The following is a 21,282-nucleotide window of genomic DNA, read 5'->3' on the forward strand; positions in this document are numbered from 1 at the left end:
CAGTCTGCTGTTCTCTGGACTCCCCCCTGTTCCTTAGTAGCTTTCTGGCAATGAAACCCCTAAACTGATCACAGTACTCTAGATGTGGGCACAGGACTACAACCTCTCTGCTTGGTGGCCAGATATGTCCATGCACGCAGCCTGTATATACATTAGCTTTTTTTCTGGACACATCTCCTTAAACTCACAATCAATCTGCTCCTACTGGCAACTGTAGGTTTTCCGTTTTCCAAGTGTCCCCTGTCATCCAGTGTCTGTTTCTCCTTGAGTTATACACTCAACTCTTCCAAGCAACCAAATTTCTGTTTTTCTGCCCCACTTCTGCTCTCTCATGCCCCCACGCTGCCCTTGTCTGTGCCTCCTCCCAATTCAATATCCATTGTGAGCATCATTCTTGCAATACTAAGATTCCTAACCGTGTATGAAACTCAGGCCTGCCTCATTTCTCAAACTCCTCGGTACAAAATGTTAGCTTTTTCAATCCTACCGCTGAGACTGTCCTAAGAGGGAGTTATGTCCTAGGGAGGCAGTAAAGGATTAGCAGTCAGGAGCTCTCAAGTTAGGGCTTTATTTCTGGCTCTCTCTTTAATACTGAAAAAGTCATTTATCTTCTGAACCTCTGCTGGCCCCTCTACAAAACAGGAGCAGCTCCTTACATCACAGAGGGCTTTGAGTAATGATTCATGTTGGTAACGAACTTGACATTCTAAAATTCATGTCTGTGTCAGACGTTATTAACAAAACTAAAGACGCCTTCTTCTAGAGATTACAGATATTTTGTTTACTATCTGTCTTTATTTGACTCCTGACAAACTCAGTGGCATCCCAAAGGTACCTTCTTCCTAGTGGGTAAAGTATCTGTTTTTGCAACCTGAAAAAAACTCTTCCGGTTTCCAGGTCCTTGCAGGGGATGCATGGATTTTTACACAAGCTCTGATCTTCAGAACTGACACTACAGGCTGCCGTATCTCTGTACATTGCAGCCAGCATTGCTGTGAGCATCTCTTTGTACCCTTCCGGCTGCACCCTCTCAGTGTAATGAACTATCATGGGTAAATATATTCACGAGAGCAGGGCTTTCAGCCACATGCCCTCCCTTGCTAACAAGACAAAGAACAGGAAACAAGGACTCTTACCACTCGGAGACACCATGACTGGCTCTGTCAGTCTTAAATCATCATTAGGTGGCAGATTGAGGGAGAGGATTAAGACCATACCAAGGCCTGTTCCAACCCAGAGACAGGGGGAGAGAGCAGAGTCATTCTTCCGGGCAAAGGACTCCATGAAGTACAAAGATGTGATTGTTTCCTTTGACTCCTTGTCAATGCTGGAGACACTTGAGCTTCGGGAACGGCTGAAGGAGTTTTCCCGGTTTTCTGTTTAGACAGGGCAAATACAACAAAGCAGATATGAGCGGGCAGGACCAGAGCGCATGCACATACATGAGCATGTATTTGCACAGAAAATGCAAATGCCTGAGTACAGGGATTATTTGGCTTGCTGCAAACTGGGTGAATATTTTGATGCTTGGTATTAATTTCTTGGTGGTGCAGAAATAGCAGCGTAAAGATGCAGTGGAATCTCTCCAGCTGCATGTCAGAAATAGCTGCTTATTACAGAGATTTACATAAACTAATTGGAATTTGCTCCAGTCTTGGCTCAAAGGACCTCTTTTAAGCTGCATGAAATAATTCCAGACCCACACGTTACAAATCCATGTAAAATTAAGCCATGTATCTTGTCTTTATGGGGCAGGAAGGAAGGGCTCAGTGCCAGCACTGCTGTCTTGTGGCCTATGTCTCACACAGGGGTACTACTTACGTTGAGTTTAGAGCAACCCTCCTTTGCTTGTGATACCAGCAGCAGCAGCTCTTGGGGAAGAGATTTTCTTGCCCTTCACCTGACCTTGGTTTTACTTATTGTGTAGGAGCAGGAACATCTCTTAATGCAAATCAATCCCACCTTCCTACTCAGTGGAGTGAAGTAATCATCACTCAGTTCCTGAGCCGAGTTAAGACAACAGTACAGGATTGAAGGCTTGGTACTAGGTTGAAGGCAACAGTGACTGTCAGTTAGGGATAGACACATACTGTCCCCTCTCCCAGCTCATGCTTACAGGGTGAGACCCCAAGGACCTTTTTCTCCTAATCCTGTCCCCTACAGCCACAGAGAAAAGCCCACCTCCATCCTCTCTCTAATCACCCTTCAGGTATTTGGAGACTTATCAAATCCCACCTCAGTCTTCTCTTCTCCAGGCCAAATAACCCTTGCTCTTTCAACCTTTCTTCATAACTCTCACCTCCCAGAACCCTAATCATTTTTGTTGCCCTGTGCTGGACTCTTTTTAAACTGTCCACTTTTTTCTTGAAGTGGGGGGCTCAAAACTGGACACTCCAGGTGAGGCTTCACCACTGCTGAATAGAGTGGAAGAATCACTTCCCTTGATTTGCAAATGATGCTCCTGTTAATACAACCCAGGATGCTGCTGGCTTTCTTTGGTAACAAAAGCACACTGGTTGGCTCATATTCAGCCTATGGTCCACTGTAATCCCCAAGTCCTTCTCAGCAGCACTGCAACCAAGCCAGTCATTCCCCAATCTATATGTGTGCGCACGGTTATTCTGTTCCAAATGCAGGATTTTTCACAGTCCTTGGTGAATCCAGTCTAGTTGCTTGTGGATCATTTTTCCAGTCTATCCAGTCATTCTGGAGCCTATCCCTGCCCTCCGGAGTGTCTGCAATTCCACCAACTTGGTGTCGTCCACAGACTTGCTAAGCATGCACTCTGCCAGCTGTTGGTTGAAGAGCTGCCCCAGTCCTGGATAGGCAGAGAGCTTGAGAATGCCAAACACCACCTTCCCTATACCGCAAAATGTATTTAAATATATTCCCCTTTAACAGGTAGCACTAATGACAGGATAGGGTAAAATTCCAATACAATAGTATTCAGGCTGCAAAAGACACAGGAAGGACAAATACGTCTGTGCAACCTGTGTAGGCGACATACAGAGCACTTAAAATATCTCATGTGCCATTTGCATGTGTCACAGGGTTTTTTCCTTCCTTTAAATAAGAAGAAATGTTCCTTGCTCTCGTGCAGTACAATTAACTAATACCTCTTAGCAGAATTGACATTAATGGGTATAATCTTGGGGACACTTTTGGGAACATGCCATGCTATTTTCCATTAAATACACTGCTCAGATTGAATTTCAAAAGATCAGCATGACACATCGCTCAAACTTTGGTGTCACTGAACATTTCTGAACAGAAAAACCTAACTTGAGAAAGGTCACAATCACTATGTGAGGTTCTCAGGCTGCTCTAAAACAAAGTAAAAAAACCTCTCCCCCTTCCTGGAGTTTCACTTTATTAACTATTATAAAATTCATTATAGGCCTCTCCTGGGGGGATGGGACCCTCCTCAGAGATCATGCTCTGAGTCCTCTCCCTAGACACCCTTTTGTTTTTTGTCCAAGAGTGGTATAAAAGCACCTTCCTCAGTGGGTCAGCAAAAGCCATCACAGGTTTTTCCAGCCAGACTGATACCTGCTAACAGGGAGGGCTGGTACAGGCAAATGCTGCCAGCTTCCCCCTAGCACTATGCAAAGGGCACACTCTCTGATTACCTTTCTGCATAACCTAACTCTCAAACTTCTGGAGTGATGGGAGGACCTGACATCTGCAACAAGTTTTTCTCCCTAGCCATGAGCCAGTATCAGGGTTTCTCATGGATACACCCTGGAACTCAAGATAGACCGAATGTCATTCCCTGCCCCCTCCCCCTTGTTTTATATAGGCCAGGCCCACTTACATGGATAGGCCCTGATGTCTCTGCAGACACTGGAGATCTATATGGACTCTGAAATCTCAAGGGGCAATCAAGCTATACTATACCCCCTGCACCACTGCCTGGGTGTACCAGTCCTTTGGGTGGGCTACCATTTTCCCTTCTATTTTACAGATTCTTTTCCTACTGGGAGATCCAGACCTTTGGCCTCAATGGGAGCATATCTCTCTATCCTCATAGACAATGAGGGAAAAGGGCATGAAAGTCTGGAGGCTTTTCCCCAATTTCTGCAACTGAATTTTCTTTCACAATCTGCTTTCTCAAGAAAGCACATAATAGCAGGGACTACAAATTCCCCCAACCAGCTGCCTAAGCCTCTGTATTCATTCCCTGCCTTGGGGTCCCTGAGTCTCTTCAGTTCTCTCCCCAAGAACTGCTCCCTGAACTTGTCCTACAGATCTAACACTGAGGTCTCTCCATCGGTTAGACACTCAAACACTCTGAAATGTTCACCCCAGCACAGACAGCAGCAGTATCTGTTGACAACTCCAAAGGCCTCAGAGACATCATCCCCTTCATGAACAAAGAAGAACTAATCCGCACTGGCAGCCCAGGTGAGTGACTGAGTTATTGAACCTGCGGGGCATCAGCTCCCAGTATTGTGGCTCCTGCTCCTTTTGGTCTCCTTCCCAAATTTACCCCCAAACTAGCAGCAGCTATAGTGTGGCTACAGTTTGGTCAGCTGTCACTTCTCCCAGTTCAAGGTTGCTTCCATTTTTGCCCTTGTGCACCTCTCTTGAGGTGATGTTGGCTGGCAGCACTAAGAAGAGGAGCTAGCCTCAGAACGTCTCCTCCAGGGAAATCTACCTGCTCTTCCTTCTCGTTTCCACTGATGCTAATAGATCTCCAGGTCTTTCCTGGACACCTGGAAAAGCAGCTAGAAACATGGGAGGAGTAGCGATGATGACAAGCCAAATCATTTGGACCTCCCAACAGGTGCTTCTTGTACTACAGTTTGCAAAGTGCTGGTGGCATTGGACCACAGGCACCTGAGAGCTAAGGTTTGCTTACCTGATACATAACTAGTGCATAGCAACATGTACCATGTACAACTGCTCTACATACAGTACAGTAGTATTAAATTATGAGAATCAGCAAAATAACTAGCAAGTCCATCAGAATGGCACTGCCCACTTCAGGAAAGACCCCAGTTGTCTTTCCTGCCTAGTGCAGCGGGGCTGGACCCAATGATCTTGCGAGGTCCCTTCCAGCCCCTAACAACTATGAATCTATAAATAACTGTGTTCATTCCCTCAGTGTTTCCTCAGCTCTGCTCCATGCCTGGACTGAGTTATCCAGACATGGTTTGACCAGCATGAACCATCTTATCTTTCAGAACATTACGCTGACTGCTATTTTACATTCCAGCTGTAAACAGGAGTTAGTTTATGGAAAAATGATGCTAATAAATAAAATCAGTGCTTTAACTGTGCATGATGTCACCAAAACATGGGACCTCTGTTACCCACCTCACCATGGCAGAAAAAAAACAGGATACTTCAACTAACATGCTAAAAAGGAAGCCATTTTTTTCAAGTCTTACCTTTGTCCATCCATGAGCAAGCAGTAAAGTGACGCTCGTCGTGTGAGAATGTACTGATTCCATGTAATTGCTGAAGCATTGCCCGTCTGGAAATGTAACCTACTGCCACAAAAATGCATGCATTGCAAAAGGACAACAATTGAGCCAACCATCATCATGACATTTATATGAAAGCAGCCCCGAGCAGTTACAATCCTAGCACGGTTTCCTTGGCTGACACAGTAGTCCTGCTGCAGTGTGCTGGTGACTTTAGAAGGAGGTTTGATTTTGTTTTTTGGAGTGTTCAAAAAATAATTCAAGAATAGTATTTTCTGTCTTTTAGTTCAAGTCTTTTGAAATAAAACCCAGTCTTGCCACCCTTGCTGAACAACCCTCTTAGCAAATATTTTTTTCTCTTGGCTTATTGGGAATAACACTGCAGTTTCCTCACTTCCCCATGCAGTTAAAAAAAAAATGAGAATGGTAGTGAAAATGAACGTGGGTGCTTTTGATTTATGCATAAGGGGAATATTCTCCTTTCTCTATACACATTTACTGATGCAAGGGCTTTGAAAGGGGAATATATCCCTGTATCATCTCTTCAATGGTGGTGTTATTGTGATTATGTCAAAATAATAGAATCAAGACTAACGAGGAAGCATAAAATCCTTCATTTTTATGGTCAGAAATTGTGAAAGCAAAAAGTATCACTCAGTACGCAGAACGCAAGAAAAATACCAATGACTAAGATGAACATTTTCACTGTATGATATACATTCACTATAAGAGACCTGCAATCTATAGTCAACTACTTACTGTTCATTTGTAGTTTTATAATGTGCAGTGTTAAATTAATCAATTTTATACTGATCTGTTTAAACTGATCTGTTTATAAATTCTGTTTAAGAATGACATCAATACTGTATACAAAACCAGGAAAATCTGGCAGCAAAGCTAGGCAGTCAAAAATATTTATACACTCCGTGTTTGCATATTTCTGTAAGTTCCAAGCCCTAAATCTGTGATATAACAGAAGCCTGTGACAATATCAAAATGCTCGCTTGTCAAAATTTTAATACATTTTGTTTTAATGAAGTCCACTATTTCATAAATATCCAAATTACTGATTTAAACCGGGGCAGATCTCAGATAGTGATTGTAAACAAACATCCATAAAATTAATCTCCAAATATTATTTCAGAGACAGAATCACCACACAGACATAGACAGGGACTGAACCAAATCACTGACGGCAATGCTTCAGCAACACAGAGGGGCAAAAGGATAGGAGCTAACATCACAGGGTATTCAAACAACAAGAGCAGTACACATATATCTGGCTAAAGAAACATCTCCAAACACATTTTACTATTGCCACTCTAAAGCTCCATTATGTTTTAAAGCAATGCACTAGAAAGCAGCAGAAGCTGTTTTAAGCACAAAAAAGTGCCAATGCAAAATTATTGGGAATTTTAGAGAGCCTGCTGGACTGATTCAGGCACATTTCCCTGTTTTGGCCTTTGGACTGCTTTGGTACGAATGTACCTAAATCTAGTATCCTAGAACCCGATCAGGTGAGATGCCCAGGCCTAACAGGAACAGGCCTCAACATTATTTAATAGTTGCTAAAGATATTTAACACCTTATTCTCCACCACATTGTACCAGTTGAAATTGTGGTAGCTCCAATGATTTCAATGGATTTATACTGGTGTAAAACGACAAAGGTTCCAGCTCTTTAAGAACATAAAAACTTAAGTCACAATGTTTGTTTTTTTTAATCTCTATTCTGCTTCCTCTAGAGTGTGGGTAAATTTAGGCCTGGGTTTTTGTTCGGCCTGTTTTAAAACCATAAAAAGAGACAGTGAAAGCAAAAATGCCATTTGATATGAAGCACAAGACGCAGTTATGCACTTTCATTGCAATAGGCACTTAGTTCTGTAGACGTTAAATACTGGTATTTAATAGTGTCTGTCAGTGTCTACTGTATGAGCCACTTGTCTTTACTGATATGATTAAAATGTTTTCACATTCAAAACAGTATGGTCATGATCTGAATTTAGGATTAAGGCACTTTTAGAATTTCAGCTGTTGGCATCTAGGGTTTTAATTTGAGATCTTATTTGATTTAAAGAAACAAACAATGTAGAGCTTAGGCCAGAGTCCGAAACTGCTTATCACAACCTAAAATATCAGCTCACACAATATCAATTTCTGTTTATGTTATGTTGTTTATATGGCAGGCATATTTTTGTAAGATTTTAGGTGAAGCACTCTAGGGTAGAAGAGTATATAAGAATGATAGAGGAAAAAGTTAACTCCTCATATAGGGTAGGAGCCAAACCATGTCATTTTGCGTTAAGAAATGCAGTCTGGAACATTTACAGTGAAACATAAGTTCTGATGGGTTTTTCACTTGCATACTTGTGTGTATTATACCTATTAGTATGTACAGAAACTATGAAATACTTCATATTTGAAAAACACTTGGAATAGCTTTTGACATATACTATTAACATCAGAAATATGAATACAGTTCCCCCACCTGTATGTGTATAACTCCTTGAGATCTGCTAATTGGAGCTTCAGAAGCACTAGGGAACTTCAACTTGAAAGAAGTTTTAAAATTAACTTGGATACTGGAAAACAATTTCTTCTTGTTACAATTAATGGTAGGCAAATGGAATAATTGCAAAATTGAAATACTCAACGTGCAGTGCAAAACTTGACCTTAGTATTCAATAAGTTTAGAATATTTCACCATCTTAATGTGGAATCATATAGAGAGTCACGTCAAGTCAGTCCTGAGGCTGCTGCGACAGTTGGTGCACCTTAAATGCTGTGCATCGTAAGTGATCCTTCAGACAAAATGACTTGTGGTGCCCATCTCCTCTTCAGGTATGGATGGCTGTTGGCTCAAAGGGAGCTCATCTGCCCCTTGACAGGCTTTGCTTTTAGCCCTGCTGGGTGTCCACACACCCTCCTCACCCAGGCTAGCCCAGACAGGGGCACCGGTTTAGTCACCGACAACCTGACCATGGAACAGGCTGTACTGGTTTACATGTACCAGATAGCCGACCAAGAGAGGCCAGGCCTGACAGGCATATAGAGAGTATCTTGCATTAAAGCAGATACTGGATAACTGCAGGACAGAATCATAGCCATAGAAAAATAGGCCTGGAAGGGATGTCAGGATGTCACTTAATGTAATCCTCTGCTCAAGCAGGCATCATCCCTGTCTAAACCATCCCAGATCTGAGCTTAAGAACTTGGAGTGAGTCTCCAAAATTCTCTGAGCAATTTGTATTGGTCCTTAATCACATGCATAGAAGCGTCCTCCTAATACCAAATGTTCTTAGTTAACAGCCTTCCATTTTTATTTACTTAAGAAATAAGGAAAATGGGAATCTGTATATGAGAAGAACCACACTGAGGAAATAGTCTCAGATCTTTTCCCCTTGTTTACTTAAACTCAAGACAATGGTGGGTTACCAAAAATTTTAACAAAAAGTCCTCCTTTGCCTGTGAAAATTCCCATGTACATGCCAAGAGGTGCACGTACTTTTACAGAGAAACAGGAGTGAATGGGAATGATTTGTTTGTTTTCTAAGGTAAACAAAAAAAAATTTTTCATAATAAAAAAAACCCAAGGAAGGATGCAATACCACTGAGCAAATTTACACCAGTGCACTTTGCTAGAAATGCTATTACTCTGCTTTGAAACAATTTACTGAATATGTAGCACAGGGCTCAAGTTGGGTAGTTTGTGATGGGGCACAAGGAGCATTAACCGATGTGCAGGCCCCCACTCTAACTCATGGTGTTTTATGTAAAGTGCCATGAGTTAAAGCCCCCCCCGCCATTGGCCTGTTGGGCTGGGTGCGAGGGAGGATTGAGCCTGCTTGCAGGAGCCCAAGGAGCTTGTCTGCAGCAGAGGACCCACTCCTTTCCCCCAGCCCCCAACCAAACTTGGTTTTGACTTGCACTGAGTAAGGTGGGACAATCATTTACACATGCAGTTTGAATGGCAATTAATTTGAATTAGTCTTGATTGTCCCAGGACAAAGTGTTTATTTGGATACTTTGTAGGTTCTTATGGTGGAACAATGGGCTCAAATATCTGGAGGATCCTGGAATAAAAGCCTTTGTCCTAGGGCAAATTAGTCATCCTTATTTGACCTGAGTTAGCAGTGGGCAGAAATGGAAGGACTTCACCAGACTCTGGGAAATCCCCCTCATCCCAATGGTGATTTGCTCTTAGAATTCAACAGCCTCTTCTTGCCCCTTCTTTCAAGTTTCGCAGCTTGTGCCTGTCCCAGGGACAACGGGACTAGAGGGAGACCCCGGCCCAGAGCCAGAGGAAATACTCACTTATGCTTCGCAGGAGGTGGGAGCAGTGGCGGCGTGCAGGCCGGGGAACCACCCGCGCGGCTCGTTAGCCGCGCTTTCATACGGCTGGGGCGGAGGACGTCAGAGAGAGGCGCCGCTCAGCGGAAATAAAACGCGGCCCCGAAGGCAGAGGGGGCGCGCTGTGAGAGGACATGAAGCCCAGGGGGAAGCCCGGGAGTGGAACCGGGCACCCGCAAGGGGCCTTGGCCATGGGCCGAATAGGCTGCAGCAGCGCCGGGAGCGCCGGAGGCTGGGAGAGCCGCAGCGCCGAGGAAGAGGGGCGAAATTGACGGGGGAGCCGGCAGAAGCTCCGAGGAAGAGCCCAGAGAGGAGGGAACCAGGGGAGCCCAGGCAGAGACGCCGGCGGGGCGTCGGGAAAGAAGGCCGCAAGGGCAAAGAGGGCCCTTGACGCCCAGTCCTCGTCCGGGGACAAGGAACAGAAGGTCCGCAACCAAAGGTGGCATTGGCCGGGGTGTAGGGGAGGTCAGAGCCCCGTGAGAGCCCGCCCAGGGGCGCTTTGGTGCTGGAGGCAGCAGAGAGGGGGACCCCCCTGCTGGGGGCCCAGCCGCGACCGCGGTCGGCGAGTTCCGGGGACTCCCCAGCGAGAGCGGGGCACATCCGGTTAGCCACCCGCACAAGAGTTGCCCAAGAGCGCCTTTTGGAGCAGAGGCAGGCACAGTGCCATAAGCATTCATCAAGCACATTCAAGTTATGAACCTGCATTTGTGAACATGGTATATGGCAGGGATGAGATCAGTGGGAGTAGACAGAACAGGCCCTTCCCAGGGGTGCTTAAGGCCTTCCCCACTTCTTTCTCCTTTTATTGCTGGTTACACCTGTGCAAAATAAATGTAAATGCTACCACAATTGACCTGATTCATGAGCTGAACTAAGCTTATGCCCCCTTGGCATCCTGATAGTTTTCCCCACTGGGAAACAAAGAATGTTTCTGTGCCCACTTTCTCTTCCACTTGCTCCAGACCCTACAGTGCTGGAGATGGAGAGCTCAGCTATAGCCAGCACTGATCTTGGAGGCATTGTGTAGATTAGCTGTCCAAGTTCCCGAGTTCAAGGTTTTGATAAACATCCATTTGATTGGGTGAGCCAGGAAAGAATCTTAAGTAATCATCAAACACTTGGGTTTTGTCTGTGGAAAGAGACAATAGTATCGGCATAGGGGAGAATGGGGTCTGTTCAGCCCACACATCCTGGTACTGAAGGCCAACATTTGCTGTCATCTATCTAGGAACTTTTCCCTTCTCACAGCTGCTGCATAATTTTCCTGATAAAGAAGGATCTGTTCCCTTCTTTAGGAGCTTGCTAGATGTTTTATGAATAGCAGCTATTTTTTAAATGAAGAGAAAAGAAAGGTTGAGTCTGTGGGAAAAGATTCAGGTCTAAGCTTTTGTGTGTAACTAGTGCAGAATCAAGGCCATTTGAAAATGCAACAGTCTGAGATGTAGAAAAGCTCCTTGTTGCAAAGCCTTCAAGTCTCTACATGGGGGGAAGGAAGCACTGAGATCTGATGATCTGGGGCAATAATAAAATTTAAAAGGTGTGATTTTCTCCAGGGCTAAGGAAGAATCTTAGAGGAACAAAAGGCAGACTTGGTTTCAACTCTATCACAAGGGGCCTGAGAAAGGTAAAAGCAAAAGGAAAGACCCTCGAAAGAAGGAGGCCTAACAGAGATTCCTGTAGATGCTAAGATACTTAAGCTACTGAACTGTAATTTATCACAGTTAGAATGTAACTTAATGACGGTGATAAATGTAATTAGAATAATTAGCAAAACCTGTTTTGGAGATTTAAAAAAATGGTCACAGAAGCACTGGCACTAACATATATGTCCATCAGCAAAGAGTTTAATAGCCCATGGGGGGAGGGAGGCGGTGCTCTTCTTCTCAAGAAAATAGCCCAGTGTCTTATGCTTCCTAAATATAGACTATGGAAACAGCTTTATATTTAGATTGAAAAAAAAATGCTAAGATTTCTTTGTGATTATAAGTGGCTTCACAAATGGATTTGTAGCCAGTCTGGTCAAGGTGGAGATAGACCCTAAGGCTTTGTATGCTATAATACAGAAACCCTGGTCCATGGCAATATCTAGCCTTCTAAAAATGATCACAGAAGTGCAAACTACTTATTGAATACAAACTGTAGGGCATGCGAGCAGCTTCTCATAGCAGTCATGCTATCAAAATATCTATAAAGAATGAAAGGAGGAAGGTGTATAACTCAAATCCTTCCATTTCCAAGACAAGGTTCTTTGGGTGAATCTGATATCTTTTATTAGACCAACTTAAATAGTTGGAAAACAATTATTAAGCAAGCTTTTGGGTTCAAAAACTCTTCATTAGGCTAAGGAAGTTTAAGCAGCTGGTGTGTGCTCTTCCAACTGCTGAAACTTCCTTAGCCTGACAAAGGGTTTTTGAACCCAAAAGCTTGCTTAATAATTGTTTTCCAACTATTTAAGTTGGTCTAATAAAAGATATCAGATTCACCCAAAGAACCTTGTCTGCCTATGTCCTTAGACCAACATGGCTACAACCTACACCGCTGTTCCATTTCCAAGACACATTTTGACAAGCTGAGGTCAGAAACACAAGATTACTCAGCCTTTCAAGACCGTTAGTAATTTTAGATGGATGGCTGGATGAAACATCCTTCAAGCATAAAAGTGTATTGGGCCTGTAAAAATGGAAATGTCATTGTATTTGTCATGGAATTCCAGAAGAGTTAATTACAAATAATGGCCCAACTTCCGTTAACAGTGCATCTTGGCAGCTCTTGTTGACTTTCAGTTCAAACATACCACTTCAAACTTATATACATTTGGAAACAGAATTTGTCTCAAAAAAAAAAGACTGAGGCAGCTTCAAGAGGCCTCTATTTAGCCCTACCAAAGAACAGCAATACACTTCCTACTGCCTTCTTAGAAGCACCTATTCAGGGCTTACAAGAAGAAGGATAAAAATCTTAGTTATAATACTGAACAAGGCTTTCCAGCCACAGACAAGTAACTGTGGAACAATTAAAAAGGCACACACTAAAAAGTATAAAAACTTCGGTATAATAAGAATGCCAGGTAGCCCCCCTGCAAGGATAAGCAAACAAAAGATGTAAAATAGAAAGTGACTGATATCTGCCAGTGTAACAACCACAGCATCTGTGACAAGGCAATATGCCATAACTAGTGCCTGGTTTAAGTCATTGGCCCAACCCACTAATATTGTGGCTTGATCATGGCCATTTTCATGCCCAGATCATGGCGCCCCCTTCCCTACCCCCAAGGCTCCTGATTAGCTGAGAGGGCAGGTTTAGGGCCAAGTTTAATTGCAACAGTAGAGGCTTTGCTCCCAAGGCCTCTGACTGCTGCTGAAAAGGGACAGGGGGAGGAGAAAGTTTGGAGATGGGTAGGGGAAGGGCTGTTTGCTCCTCTGGATAGGAAAACTGGGTGGCAGAGAGGGGCTGGGGGCACCTGAGGGCTGCCTTGGCAGACAGTCCTGGCACCAGGTAGGGGAGGGTTGTTTGTTCCTCCAGGTGGAAAAACTAAGGCATGGGGAGTTGGCGTATCTGGGGGCTGCTTTGGCAGATGACTCTGGCACCGGGGGGAGGGGGGCTGTTTGCTCCTCCATGTGTGTGTTCTCTCCCCCTGCTCCCAACCCCCAGTGTCCCAGTTTTCCAGCCTGGAGGAGCAGACAGCCCCTCCCGTACCTAGTGCGAATTGAAAAATACGATTTGCTATGAAATGCCACGATATGGGAGTTCCCCAGCAAGCAGCCATACTGTGGCATTTTGTTGCAACTCACATTTTTCAAGCAAATCACTTAATTTCATGATTTTCACAAGAAATGCAAAATTGCGATTTAAACCAGGCCCTAGCCATAACTAAACACGACAGATTGGAAGGAAGGGAAAACACCTGAACACATGAAAGAGGCAAGCAATTTTTTAAAGACATCCAGAATGCTCCTGATGGTATTTATGAATTGATATTGTTAACACCTGTACAATGACAATGAAAACCCCCAGGAGCAGCAAAGATAGCCTTCTAGATGGTACTTCCAACTCAGCAGCTAATGGGTTATTGCCTGTGCTATTGCAGAATCATTATAGTTCAAAGACAGTAGCTATTGACAAATATGCCGTCAAAGCAATTTCTGAGCGCTGGTTCACAGAGGAGTGTACATGCACACACACAGGGTTTGCCCATGGCATCCTACTCTTGTTCTTTAGGGCAGGTCTACATTGCTCCCCTATAGAGTCTAGGACCTCTGCCTTGACCTCCTGATCCTATGCAGCATATACCAAAGCCCAAGAATTGGTCACTGTAGCTAGCTGACTATAGCCCCGAGACCAGAGCAAATCTCTGGTTCTCTTTTTTAGGCATAGTCAGTTAGCTAGACTGATAAATTGCTGGGGTTTGGTACATGCTGGGCAGGAATGGCTTGAGTGTGCTTCTTGGTAGTTTTCCTGCACTCAGAGTAGACAGGCCCTTTGTGTCAATATTTTCCTTAAGTTACAAACAAAAATCATTTTGGACTGACGGTGCATATCTTACATAAAGAAACACATCTTGAGCCACTTCAACCACACTGAGATCATTGTCCATGCTTGGATCTCCCCTCTTCCATGTGGAAAGTGGACTTGGAGGATTTTGTAGCATTGTCTCTTAGGCCAGGAGAGAAGACATATTTACACTGATGTAATAGTTATACCAAGATCCAGAGTGGACAGACAACCAGGATACCTGCATACAGTAGCCACTATTACAGTGCCTTGTCAGCAGCTGGTGGAGTAGCAGTAATAGCTTATTTGTCTTGAACAAATGTTTACTTTGGATAAGCTGTGGAGAGACAACACTAGGCTAGCGACTTGAGGGAGGGCAGTACATGCCTGACAGATGGTCAAACTTTTCTCCCAAGTATACTGTGTTTTTTATTGTAGCCATGTTGGTCTATGGACATAGGCAGGTAAAGTTCTTTGAGTAGATGCGATATGTTTTATTAGACCAACTGAGTAGTTGGAAAAAAGTTCTTAGCAAGCTTTCGGGCACAGCCATCCTTCTTCAGGCATAGTACAGTCGAGACATCCTGCCTGAAGAAGGGTGGCTGCACCCAAAAGCTTGCAAATAATTTTTTTCCTACTACTCAGGTAGTCTAATAAAAAATATTACATCTACTCAAAGAACTTGGCCTGCCTATCTCCCAAGTATACAGTTGTTCCAATATAAAAAAAAAATCCCCCTGACTCTCCTATATTTCCTGGACCATCAAAGCTATAACATCACTGACCCAGTGTCACGTACACTGGTATGGTTTTGCCAAATTCTAGTTCTGCACCACACTTCTTCACTGAATTGAACAAAATTATACCAGTGTAAGGATTTATGTAATTTGTCTGCTCCTTTTTTGCACTAGGGTAAAGACTGATTACCCTAGTGTTAAAGTGCTGTCTATCTAGACCCGCTGTGGAAGACTCCTTCTGCGGTCTGAGATCTGTGCAAGGGAAAGATCCTGGGCAGGCCAAGTGGGCCGAGGTAGCCTTGCCACAGAAGTTTAGTGAAAATGTTAATACAACCCCATTCTGTGTCAACTAGTTTTATCCAAAATCCTTAGGAGTTCCTGCACCCAGAGGAAGGAGGCAGCTGGGCCCAGAGCTGGGGCAGGAGCCTTATTCCTGATGTTTGATTTCAAAGGCAGCACATTAAAAAAAGCAGCAGCGGTTCTCTTGCAGTATTTTTATCCCAGACAATGAATGAGAACCTAAAAATGAAAGTGATGAGGCTAGTTTCATTTTCTAATCTGAGAGCAATAAAAAAGTGTTATCTTATATAAATAATTATACAATACAAACAGCATCTGCTGCAAAATGTATGTTAGGTTGTAAAAATTTGGTCATTTTTAACAATCTAAGCTGTTATTTAGAACACAAGGAAAGGATTTTAACTTTAAGGTGTATAATTTTGAAACTCAGTTACAGTCACAGAGGACTCATTTAGGAAACTAAATGCTGAAGTGGAATTTGTTATACCAAAGGTTTCTGATAAATTACATGGTGCTAACGAGAAATATTTTAATGCACCAAAATGGAAGCAGATTTGTCAGAAGAATGAAGGGCAGAATTGTTCAGGATCAATAACAGGCTATTACCAGCTGGCAAGATTCTCTTCTTACTTGTCTTGTTAGATGACAAGTTCAGAAGCCAGTGAGCTTATTAGTGCAGCTATGAAAATAACACATGTATGAAAGCTGATAAGCCAGAAGTCATTCTGGAAAGTTTGTCAAGTTTAAATAGCATGAGAAGCATATGAGAAATACTGTACTAGCTGTCCAGTGACAAATGTTAACAAATGAAAAATCTGATCTACAAATTATTCCTTTGGAAAAACAGGCTCTGAAGCTGAGATAATAGTCAGAAGGCAGTGTCTTTTGGCTCAGGGAGGTATTTAAAAAATCCTACTCATATCTGAAAAGCTTTAAAGCTTTCAAGATCAAGCTAAATTCACCATCTCTCTGTCACTATGAAATATTTTAGTTGTTTCTTTCTCAAGGAGTCTGTAAAAGATCATATCATATATGAAGCAGAATAGTTTGAAGTAGCTAGATGAGCAAAAGGTTACATAGTTCTCCTTCCCAAGCCAGTCTAACTAATGGAGGGACTCATCAGAAGCATTTTAGGTGAGATATTTCTTTGCCAAAAGGATCCCCCTCAAACCAAGAGGCAAGAAGAATCAGCAAGATATCTGCAAGGTAATAAGGAAAACGAATCTCTAGTATAAAGTTCAACTGAAAAATAATGGATGCTCTGGGAATATGCAACTTTTTTCATTGTATGAAAGGTCAGATCAGGTTAAGTGGTTATTGTGCAATGTGGAAAAATATGGTTCGTTTATTATTTTAAGCATATTGGGGTTAGTAGATGAATTTGATTATCTTATTGAATCAATGATCCGGTGGGAGAAACAGCAGGCATTGAAAGGGGAAATTAAAGTCATTAGCAGAGACTCAGTGTAGTAGGAGTCCCCTTAGAAACAGGTATTCGACTTTTCATTGAAGGATGTTTGCTACGCATGACAAGCGCTTAAAGTTACTCAGACAGTAATCTGTAAAGACCCATTAAAAGTTCTTCTCACACCTAATAAGAATGGAATAAATACATTTTTACCAAATAGATGTCCTTGTTCTGACTTGCAAACACCATTTCTTTTTCTTTAATGTAGCAAGGGAATAAAATTTATACTCTGGTTCACCACTTCAGAGAACAGTCAGTCAGTTCTTGCAAATTGCATCTGCTGCTTAGTGTAGCATAAATTCCTATACTATGGGTGAAATATTGACATCCAATCAAGAAAAGCTTAGCACAGTTTCTTAACAGCTTGGCCAAAGGGATTTCAGTCAGTCTGAACTATAATGAGTTATTCTGGACAAAGTATTTGTTCTCAATATTTTCTCTCTCAAATCCTGTTGTTTTTTAAACCACATCACTCTCTGCTACAGCATTTAATATAAGCCCCCCATTGAGATAGGTCAAAGCAATGCATGTAAAAATCGAGATGCATGAAGAGCTGTTGAGTGTCATTCATTCAGTGCTTATCGGTTACTAAAACTGAAAAGCAAAAGAGCAAATGCGGCAGAATTCTTTTTCCAGTGTTTAACCTAAATGCATGGACATAACACCCTGGGTTTGTTTCCAAAATGCAAGTCTTTTAAAAGAACAGTTTCATGCCAGTATTAACAAGACAGTATAAGTCACAAGCAGGCTGGTCATTTTAGTCAATTGAACAGCAGTGTTGTATGCATGTTTGAAACAGGTGTGTGCACATATATTATACATACATATACAAGCATACTCATATACATAGAGTTTATTGTAAAATACCCTAATCAGACTAGTCTTCTATTAACTGTGGTAGGGAATAATGGGTAAAGTTCATTTCAGTGACATTAGTGAGAATTAAAATATTAGTGATACCATTTCACTGACACCACCAACAATTTTAAATATTCTTTTGCTGTTATCAATGAAATTTCAACGATCCCTTACTGACAAGGAAAGTTAAATAATTATCTCTGGAATGGTTTAAAATTTTATCTGATAAAACAGATCTCTATTATAATTTGCTACTTACCAACTCAGCAAGGTGCCTTGTAATTTATTGTCAAAAAGTGCCATAGGAGAGATATGTTTTATTACTGTGACTGCTAATAAGAAATATTGAAAAAGCACTTGTGTGAATTCACAGGAGAGGGCTGTTATTATTCATTAACGGTATATAATAACCACAGATGTGTCTCACTCCAGACCAGAACTGAACCACTGATTAGCTTAAAGTGACATTTAAGTTTGCAGAAGGCTTATTTTTTGACCAGGGCTAAATATTTCATAGATTTCACAGACATTAGGGCTGGAAGGGCCCTCGGAAGATCATTGAGTCCAGCCCCCTGCCCCAGGGGCAGGAAGTCAGCTGGGGTCATAGGATCCCAGCAAGATAAACATCCAAATGTCTCTTGAAGGAGTCCAGAGTAGGTGCTTGCACCACCTCTGGTGGCAGTCTGTGCCAGGCCTTAGGGGCTTGGACAGTAAAGAAGTTCTTCCTTATGTCCAGCCTGAAACGGTCTTGGAGGAGTTTGTGACCATTTGACCTTGTCATCCCTTGGGGTGCTCTGGTGAACAGGCGTTCCCCCAGATCCTGATGGACATCCCTTATATACTTATAGGCAGCCACCAGGTCCCCCCTGACCCTGTGCTTTTCCAGGCTGAAGAGTCCCATGGCTCTCAGCTTCTCATCATAAGGCCTATACTCTTGTCCTCTGATCATGCATGTGGCTCTCCTTTGGACTCTCTCAAGCTTCTTCACATCCTTTTTAAATTGTGGAGCCCAGAATCGTATGCAGTACTCCAGCTGTGGCCTCACCAAGGCCGAGTACAGTGGGAGGATGACATCCTGGGTGGTTAAAAAATCTTTTATGGAACAAAGCCATAGTTTTGCTCACTTTACAAGCTGCAACATCACATTGGTGGCTCATATTTATCTTATGGTCAATCATGACCCCCAAGTCCCTTTCGGTCGTGGTGCTAGCAAGTGTAGCACTGCCGAGCCTATAAGCATGCTGCGAGTTTTTCTTCCCAAGGTATAGTACCTTGCATTTTTCAGCATTGAAAGTCATCTGGTTTTCATCTGCCCATTTTCTGAGACTGTCAAGGTTGGCCTGGATCACATCCTGTCCTCAGGTGTGGACGTTTTACCCCAAAGTTTGGTGTCATCGGCGAATTTGGCTATGTCTGCTTCTGATACCAATGTCCACATAATTAATGAAGATGTTAAAGAGTATAGGCCCAAGGACGGAGCCTTGGGGGACCCCACTGGTCATGGCACACCACATTGATTGACTTTCATCAACTACCACTCTCTGGGTCTGACCTCAGAGCCAATTTCCCAGCCATCAGACTGTGATGTAGCTGAGACTGCAGTTGGCAAGTTTTTCTATGAGATGCTCATGGGATACCAGATCGAAGGCTTTTTTTAAATCAAGATATATGACATCAATCTCTTTTCCCTTGTCCAGGTGATAGGTCACCTGGTCACAGAAGGAGATGAGATTGGTCAGGCAAGACCTACCTGCAACAAACCCATGCCGGCTATCCCTCAGGATGTTGCCATTAGCCAGTTTGTTGGGAATGGTCTCTTTGATAATTTTTTCCAAGATCTTCCCTGGGATAGAGGTCAGGCAGATGGTTATGAGGGGACTGGAATATCATACATTTGTTATATGTTCTTCAGAGACTATACCAAGGGAAGCTAACCTGCAGCACACAGGTCATAAAAGTTATGGGTGGCTGCCATGTGGGGAACGTGAGCCAGAATGGATTCAGGGCCTCAAGCCTTTGGCCACATGGAGTAGGGTAGGATGCTGCTGTGAGAGGACGTCACTGCCAAGAGCCAGGTCAGCCTGGTCCTGCAGCCACTGATGAATTCAGGGCTTTGGATCCTTGCTTGTCATTTAAAACAGTGATGGTTGCAGGACCAGGGAAGGGTTAGCCTGGCTCTAGGCAGCAACACCTCTCACAGCAAGCCTCCTGCTTCTCTGCAAGGCTGAAACTCAAGTCCCTGCCTCCACTGCTGTTACTGCAGGGTGCAGACCCTGTCAGATATGACTTTGGGGAGGGGGAGGGCTTATTTTATGGCCCACATGACAGAAAGATTGGCCATCTTGGGACTATACTCTGACTTTGTGTTATAGCCAGGTTAATGCTAAACATTTCAGCCAGCTGGGCTCTGTTGGTCTGCGGTGTGAACACATATGATCCCTGATTGCCACAGTTGTGCCAGCAGAAGCCTCTACTGTAGAAATCATTGTACTGGTAAAAAACTATACTTTTTTCTGGTATAACTTGTGTTACTGGTGGGCAAGGGTGGCTTTACTGTACTGGTGCAGTGCACTTTTGTGCCAATGTCTGTACTGGGACTGCTTTCTCAGTACAGTATACCAGCATTCCTCTATTGGTGAAACACTCCAGTTGTAGGAGAGAGCTTGGGTGTTTTCTTCAGATTATATATACAAAGAAACCTTTTTTTACACATGTAAAGAAGTATTTTTTACAATGAAGAAGTATATGAGCAATCCTCACCTTTGCTCTCTCTTTCCTATATAATGAGTAAAAGGACTGGAGTAACACACATAAATGGGCCTTACAAGATCTGAATCCAGCTGGGAAAGATCCCCCTGATGCAGAAACTCTTGAAGATGTGGATGGGCTACCTTATAAGGATCTCCTTGCAAGCCATGGTACCAGGGGCAAAAAGGAAGGGAATTGTTGGGGACAGAAAGGGCATTAATTCTCAATAAACAGGCAAAAGGCAGAGTAGATTCATCAGACGCTGTCAAAAGACATGCACAGAGCAGTATATAGAATGGAGAGTGATTTGAATACAAAAGATAGGAAGGTAGAAAGAATGAATTAAAACTGATCTGATGTTAGCTCCAGAAAGACAAAAAGGCTTGTGGCAGAACACCTGAACCTCCCTGGCCACTCCATCACTGACCTCAGGGTAGCTGTTCATAGGCAGCAAACTTTTAAAGACTGATTTGAACTGGAAATTATGGAACAAGAAATCATCCACAGATTGTGGATTGTGTTAATTATAGTATAAACAGGGACTATAGATTCTTATCCCATTACCTGGATTAGCTTTTGTGAACTCTTTGTTCCTATGGCTTCTTGCTTGTATGCCTCTTCCAGCACTGCCCTCCTCCCGCTTTCCCTCCCCATCTTCCTCTCACTTCCTATTTTTTGCATTCAGACCACTCTTTTCATTCTATACACTGCTCTGTGCACATCCTTCCACACCATTTGATGATGTAAGCTCCAGCTCATGAAAGCTTCTGCTATCTCTCTCTCTAATTTAGTTAGTCTATCAAGGTACAAATCTGCCCAGCCTTATAGATTCATAGATGCTAGGGTCGGAAGGGACCTCAATAGATCATCGAGTCCGACCCCCTGCATAAGCAGGAAAGAGT

At 43.1% G+C, this 21,282-nt stretch overlaps 1 protein-coding gene across 1 annotated transcript in view; it reads right to left on the reverse strand.

The window, feature by feature from the left end:
* Positions 1-21,282, reverse strand: part of STXBP5L (syntaxin binding protein 5 like) — a 253,207-nt gene that overhangs the window by 11,010 nt on the left and 220,915 nt on the right. Inside the window, exons 20-21 of the mRNA XM_025214254.1 lie at positions 5,394-5,495; positions 1,137-1,376 (exon numbers count right to left, since the gene is read on the reverse strand). Of these exons, the coding sequence (XP_025070039.1) occupies positions 1,137-1,376; positions 5,394-5,495 (342 nt within the window). The remainder of the gene's footprint in view (positions 1-1,136; positions 1,377-5,393; positions 5,496-21,282) is intronic.

Source organism: Alligator sinensis, unplaced genomic scaffold (genome assembly GCF_000455745.1).
Source record: "Alligator sinensis unplaced genomic scaffold, ASM45574v1 scaffold1301_1, whole genome shotgun sequence".
NCBI classification, from domain to species: Eukaryota; Metazoa; Chordata; order Crocodylia; family Alligatoridae; genus Alligator; species Alligator sinensis.